Source organism: Xyrauchen texanus, chromosome 18, assembly GCF_025860055.1.
Source record: "Xyrauchen texanus isolate HMW12.3.18 chromosome 18, RBS_HiC_50CHRs, whole genome shotgun sequence".
Classification (NCBI taxonomy): domain Eukaryota; kingdom Metazoa; phylum Chordata; class Actinopteri; order Cypriniformes; family Catostomidae; genus Xyrauchen; species Xyrauchen texanus.
The window spans coordinates 31,949,700-31,957,476 of NC_068293.1; the positions used below are offsets into that span (position 1 = coordinate 31,949,700).

General features: G+C 34.8%; 1 protein-coding gene across 1 annotated transcript; it reads right to left on the reverse strand.

Moving 5' to 3' along the window:
• Positions 1 to 3,113: 3,113 nt before the first annotated feature.
• Positions 3,114 to 7,777, reverse strand: p2ry8 (P2Y receptor family member 8). The gene is made up of 2 exons (XM_052148276.1): positions 7,738 to 7,777; positions 3,114 to 5,009 (listed from the first exon to the last, which is right to left on the reverse strand). The coding sequence occupies exons 1-2, from the start codon at positions 7,747 to 7,749 to the stop codon at positions 3,957 to 3,959; spliced, it is 1,065 nt and encodes a 354-aa protein (XP_052004236.1). The 5' UTR covers positions 7,750 to 7,777; the 3' UTR covers positions 3,114 to 3,956.

Consider the following 7,777-nt stretch of genomic DNA (forward strand, 5'->3'; position numbering starts at 1 on the left):
GTCTGTTCCCACACATGCGCAGTAAGACTAAACGAACGTCACGGCTCTGTTAATCTTCACACCGAACGTGTCTTTTTCTTTTTATGGTGTAATGCATATAAGCTAGTATAACAAGCTGTCATAATGTAATGTAACCCTCATTGTTCTTTTTTTGTATATGTATTTGTTATTTTTATATTGCATAATAAAAAAAAATATTTAAAAAACGTGTTTTTTTTCTGTCTCGTGCGGGAGCACCGCGGTGTTCAGACGCCATATGAAAGAACATAAACTTAGAAAAACTCGTCTTAAAGGAATAGTTCACAAAACGTTTCCCAAAATGAAAATTCTCATACCATCCTATATGTGTATGACTTTCTTTCTCCTGCAGAACGTAAACGGAGATTTTTAGAAGAATATTTCAGCTATTTATTATCTATTATTCTGGCTGTAACTTTTTTACAGTCACTTTAGGGTTTGTTGATATTACATTGTAATGGTAACAAAGTTGTAAATTTGGCAATAACATTACACAGAAAAGGTTTGCAAGTAGGCTAATTTAAAATCATGTTTACATGCAATTCCTTTTTGTCTTGTAGCTATATTTTTAAGCAGTGAGTATTTTTCAACATTCAAAAATGGGTTCCCATTCACTTCACTGTAAGTGCCAACCCACATTTTTGCTTCTTTTTTTATTTTATTTTTTTAAGAAAGGAGGAAAGAGTCTAAATCCTTTTTTATGGTAATCAACATTATGCCACAAATGCTGTCGATTGAGCTTAACTTGTACTAAACCCGGAACATTCCTTTAAAACACGATTAAAATGGCAGCAACAAAAACATGATAAAAGGCACTATTTTTTATAAAGAATTAAATGTATTAATATTTTTATATGCTATAAACAATTATTCCACCTAGAAGGCCTAATATAGATTGGCCTAAATGTAGCCAAGCAATGAAGGTAAAACATAGAGGTTGCTGACTTGTTGCCTTGTTGCTTTTTATCAGTTAATGGCTTAACCTACAGCATTTGAATCCATGGAGCTCTTAAAGAAACTTGTCCCAGAACAGTTTTAAAACACCTTATTTTCACCCTACCTTGGTGTACAGCACAAAGGCGGAATTTGTTTAGTTTTCTGACTGGTTTGCTATTCGTGTTTAAAACGGAGCTAGTTGTCAGGCTACATCAGTAAATTCTTCTCAGGGTAGGTTTATTTTCTTACTTAAGTCAATTTCTGTCTAAGCACACACCTTAAAACATACGTGTAGATTTAGTTATAGCATTATAAGGACCCTGTCAATTTTCTGAAATTCGAAAATGTCCTGATCAACATTTGGGCAATTTTATCTTTTTTAAAATGCTTAAACTGTTAAAATGCTTTAACATGTTGCATTTTAATGACTTAAAAATCCTCTGTGTCATTGTTCATGTGTAAATTACTGCCCGACGTCTTCTGAAGTGGCGCATAAATGGTGTTGTCACGCGGCATCTGTTACTTTTCTCAGCGCTGTTTAGGATGCACCAATCACAGTCGTTTGTGATTACTGTTTAAAGCCTTTTTTTTTTTAATCATTCTCTGAAGATTACACGAACTGATTACCATTTGTTGCTTACTTTCAATCCTTTTTAAACTAATAGATTTAAACAAGCATACTTTTCGTGTGTTTCCAATCTAAGACTACTAAAAAACGGCCAAGTTTTTTATATGGCCCAATGGAAGATTCTGCTTTAACAGGCGTGGTCTCTTGAGGAAGACACCTTTAAATTTGAGCAACTGTGGCAGGTAGGATACTAGAGGTGCATATTAAGATGCAAGTATCATTGCACAGACAATTAATTGCATTCCAAATAAAGAATTTAGTGGTGCCCAGTGGGGCTGCATGATATATCTTTTTCTTTTTTTCGGTAAACAAATTTACTTGTGATATAATTTTAATGCATTCATCTGTAAAGTTTATAAAGATACAGGAAGCACTAAGCATAAAATATTAGGCTTGCGTCTATGTGTTTCTATGACGATATAAGCATGCGTGAGAGAGTCGAGCAAGCAATTCGTCAAAATGTGTTCGTCTATGTAGCAAGGATGTTTGGATTTGTAACTAATATTTCATATTTTCTGCACACAATGTATAGCATACATTTAGACAATAAATGTTTTATTTTGCACATTGAAGAAAAACATTGGGGAAGAAAAGAGTTTAAAGACAAAAGCATGTTTTGTCTATAAAATAAATGAAATAAAATGAGTCCTTTGTGTTCAAAATAATGCTAGAAAAAAAACTGAATAATATTTAATATGGTGGCATAGAGGAATAGAAAATTAGACTTTTTATATGAGGAAATATTGTGCATATAGACACTATACATTCACGTATTCTTAATATCAATATTTTGAATAATGTCCTCTTTGCAATAAGTCCCTACCAACTTTCAATCCAAACCTACACTCTTGCCTTAAAGGCCATGTAGCCCGGGAAAATAGAAAGGAATAACAGTTAATTTAATTTTTGTGACAACAATAAATTGTCGCAATGGAACCTACTCTTTTACCATAACAGCACTTGTTTTAGCAAACACTTTGAAGTGGCTTCGCAACCTACTTTATTTCCTTTATGTGCATTGCATTGGACATTTGCTCACTTGAGCAATCAGCTGCTGTATTAAGCTACAAATGTTTAATTCACATCAGACTTGCACTGGTTAAATTATAGTGTTGTTAGCTCATTTTTTGTCACTGGGTTATAGAAGTTTGTACATTACATGTATAGTGTTTTATGCAATGTTCAAAATTCTCAGTATCAGAGGAACTGAAATAAATCTTGACCTGGCTATGACTTTTCTGTTATAGAGAGAAGTTACAATAGAATAGAAATAAAATAAACACTAGGCAATTGTAACATTGGTCCCACGATGACTAGCCCATGAGTGATTAAGTACAAATGTGACGTTTTATGCACAGTCGCTCACACACACAATAAATGCAAATACAGTTTATTTATTAACTTTAAGATTACAAAATAAATGTTCCTATATATTGTAATATTACCATTTAAAAAACACAGTTTGATTACACTGAAGTTTACAAAAAAATTGATGAACAGGAAACACATACTGTGTGTAATAATGCCGGCATTCTTCATAAACAGCTTAAGTAAAACTAAGTAAATAAATATTAAAACAGCTTAGCCAAAGTCATGTAAAAAGAAAGATCTTTTAAATGTGGTAAATCCATACATTTTAGAGTGTAAAAATAATTCATATTTCAAGGATACACAGCTGCCAAATTGTCGTTTTATACTTTTAGGAGTCAGACCCTGCCAGATCACAGTTCAGCCATGAAATAAATACTGAAATAGCCACTAAAGAGTAATCACACAATAGTGTATAAAAATGTAAAAGCTTCAGTGAGAGGAACTTGGTTTTCTGATATCAGATAAAAAAACATAAAAACACAAACATCACATGCCGTTTTGAAAGGGCATGTGAGCAGTAAGCTGTTCCTCAGTTGCTCAGTCAGGAAATCAAAACAGAACCAAAGTAATATGCTACAAAACAACAAGAAAGAAAAAAATAATGGGAAGAGTCTGAACTATACTGATTAGACTAAAAATATAAAAAATGGTGTCAGAGTCATAGGCTGGTGGTTAAGGGTAAGTCAATAATGAGAATGTGAACTATTCTTTTAAAGTTGAGGTGTGTAATTTCCATGCCTTTCCTTTTTCAAATAGGACACTCTTGAAGATTCACGATCTTCCACTGGTCAAACAAATAGTCCCACCCCAAACTCATGTCATTGGTTGAGCCAATGCTGCTATTTGTGGCTAGCTGGGATGCTCAAGCAAACAGAGCAATGTTTGATAGCACCACAAAGCCACAGAGTTGACACTTTAACTTAACTAATAGTAGTCTCTGCATAATAACCTGTGATAGGAGAAACTGTTTTTTAACATGGAAAAATAATGACACACTTCAACTTTAAAAATTGTCACAGTCTTCATGTGCATTGCACGTTGTGCGACCAGAGAAAAAGCTCTCCCTATGACCCTCAATCATCTGAGTCTCTACTGTGCTAAGAGTCTGCAACCGCAGCAATTGCCTTAGCTTTTTACGGAACTCTTTGGAGGCAAAATAATATATAAATGGATCAATGCAACTGTTAATGCAGCTAAGGGACAGGGAGAGCTTGTAGTAGATATAGAGAGATTTCCCATAGTACAGTCTTGTAATTGAGTGAGCCAAGAGTAGTATGTTATTGGGAGTGAAACAAAAAATGAACACAAACAGGACAGAGCATGCCAAGCGCACAGCACGACCTTTTTGTTGACTATTGGCCTTTCTAACCAGCACAAAGATGATGTTAAAGTAGCAATACACTGTTATAATGAAGGGACAGAGGAAGAGAATGATGAACATGCTGAACAGGAATGCCGCCCAGTGAGCAGAAGTTGGGAGCATGTCCTTCCTTAACACGTCAAAACAGGTGGTAATGTTGCGCTCTCTTACATAAAATGTCAAGTCTGAGCTTTCCAATGGGCTCAGAATCGCGAGGACCAACAGCCACATAAAAATACAGGCGACAACGGCGTACGATTTCTTCTCCCTCAGTTCTCTGAAGCGCATCGGTTTCACAATGCCCAGGTAACGGTCAGTGCTAATGGCCGTCATGGACAAAATAGAGCAATACATGTTGGCATAGAATGCCACAGTCAATACGTTGCACATCCCTGTGCCCAAGATCCAGTTGAAGCCCTGCATTTGGTACATGATCTGAAAGGGGAGCATGGCGCCCAGTAACAGGTCAGTTAGGGTGAGGTTGATCATGAAGATGATGGAGGAAGTCTTCGGTGAGGTACGCATCAACAGCAGAAACAGAGAGACACCGTTGCCGCTGAGGTTGGCCAGAGTCACAACAATATAGATGGCCGAGACAAGATCACTGGCCAATTTGTTGTCAAACATGGCCAGTGTGTCATTATCCATTCTGGTGTAGTTTTCCTGTTGTTTCAGACTCATGGTTGTTTTCTCAACCTGTTGCAAGGTGTTAAAGAGACAGAAAGATTGCACTTAAATTGTGAAGGCACATTTCAGTTTAACCACAATTATGGGCGTGAGAAATATCCGCAGTGCAGTTTTGCTGATCTTTTCACACTGTACACTTGATTTGTACTTAAATTGAGATTTTATAATGATAGTCCTGGTCATTTAAAAAAAAAAAAAAAGATTAATGCTCACAGCACAAGCATTAGTGTTTTTAGCACACAATATTCGTGTTTCTTAAAAGACCCCTTAGTTTTTTGTAGCTACTTGTAGTCACACAGATGAAAGAAATTAAATGTGTCTTTTTAAAACTGATGCTACGTGCACCCAAACCATTTATTTGGCTGCAGTTCTGTGAACAGGAAGTATGAGGCCATTGTTATTGGTTTTCATATGCAAAATCATGCTTCTTCAGCATACCTATACACAATGTAGTTGGCACACATAACCAACAAATCACTGCGTATCATAAGTCTCAGAGCTGTTTCACAAAATGTTTTCGGAAACGATTCACATGGGCAGTGTCTCGAGCTAGGGACTTTTTTTGTGCCCTTTCAAAGGAAGTGAAAAATTATAATGCTACAGCACATGCCAGCCTCAGATTTAATACAGTCATTTACAGACATAGCCTGGCTGTCATGCACAGATTGAAATTTTGAGGGGAGGGCTAAATTTTCAAGGATTGACCTAAAATTAGTGCATTTCCTCGGGTTGAAATGTTTTCTGAAACCCTGTCGTTGTTTATTGAAAAGACAAATGATTGAGCTTACGCTTCCTACACATTGATTTTAATGAACGTCACAATGCCCATGTCCCAATCAAATCAGAACCACAAACGGGCCACACCACCATACTGCATACTTTAAAGTAGACAGAGTAGTTAAAATGTCCCACAGCTATGTTTGAATTTTGTGGAACCTATTGAAAATGTGTGAACCATTATCAATTACATAGAGAATTTCTGTCATTGTTCATAAAGATTTGCTATGGGCTTTTGATTGTTCTTTAATCGAATGGAAAAGTACTGGAAATCAATTAAGTTTTTTATCTCTCTTAGCCTTACTTTACACAAAATTGTGCAATTCTGAGTGCAAAGAAATGTGCACGAGTGGAGACCAAATGGGTGTTTTAAGCTACAGTTTTAAGAAAGCTATATCCTGTAATTTAACTGGTAGAGAATGGTGCCTGCAACCAAGTCATGGGTTTGTTTCCCAGACAGCACACAAACTGATAAATGGGTGATTCTTCAATTAGGGGAACCTTTCTGTTCCCTTGGATGATTAAAATAAAATAAAATTAACATGGTATCATTTTACAATAAGGTTCCATTTGCTATCATTGTTAGTTAAAATGAACTAACAATGAACAATACCTTTACAGATTTAATAATATTGGTTCATGTTCATTTCAACATATACTCAAATAAATTAAATCGAAAGTTGTATTTGTTAACATTAGTTAATGCACTATGAACTAACATGAAACTATTTTTTATTTATTAACATTAACAAAGATTTATAAATGCTGTAAAAAAAATGTTGTTCATTGTTAGTTCACGATGCCTAATTCATTAACTAATGTTAACGAATAGAGACTTATTGTAAAGTGTTATCAAAAACATTCTAGTTTTATAGGTTCTAATAGTGTTGAGTGTTAAAATTTTACATTTACACTTTTTCCTAACAAATTAAAAAAAAGAATATTTTGAAATCATTTGGTATTAATGCAGAAAATTAGACATTTTTAATATAACAAAGAATACAGTTTTGTCATTACCATCACAGCAAGCATTTAAGATATTAAGTGAGTTTTGCCAAAAAACAAACAAACAAAAAAAATGTAAATGAAAAATTTAATTACCGTCACACATTTGACAAAAATGTACTTAAAGATTGATCAAGAAATCTGATGCATTCCACTACATGTGGTACAAAGGGGTTTCATTTTTCAAGATTACATTTCAAGAATGTATTAACAAGTACTTACTGATCTTTTCACACACTTAGCTTTGGATGTTTTCAATCATGATCTCTTGCAGTAAAATAATGCCTTTGTTAAGATAGCAACCCACATGCTGAAACATCCATGTATTGTTTTAAGATATTATTACACTGTTAAAAACCCACTACTGCTTCAAAAGAATAAAAGTTTGCCTTGTCACATACACTTTCAATTACTCATTCATCACCCATGCAGTTTTTCACCATCATGACTCATCTGCTATACATTGAGAAGAGTTTGATTCTGTGTTCCACGGCCACAAGCTCTCACGGGCATCATACGATGACAACAATGAATTTTACATTGATTCTTACTTGGAAAAATGTAATCAGTGTTACAACATTTTTACGTATTTTTAATAATTTAAACTTTTTTTATTATTATTATTATTATTATTACAGTAGGAGATTTGGTTGGTTGGACCCCAAACTTTCAAAATATCTGTCAGAGCTGGAGGGATTATCAACAGATTTGAACTGTATAAAGGCCATTCGTCTAGAGGATAATCACCTAAAAATGCAGTTCTATCTTGACATGAGAAGCACAAATTTCAGGTAACAATTACATTTTTTAGCAAATGGCAGAACAGAATTGAACAGTTTCTTTCAAGGAAGCCCTGTATGTTCTCCGGATAGAGCAGAGCGACTCAAAGTGGGAAATGTGTCTGTATATTTTACGGTAATATATTTTAAAAGGAGTTTCAGCCTTGTGTACATACCTCAAGAAGCATGTGCGACTTCCCTTGTGTGTTAGTGGCA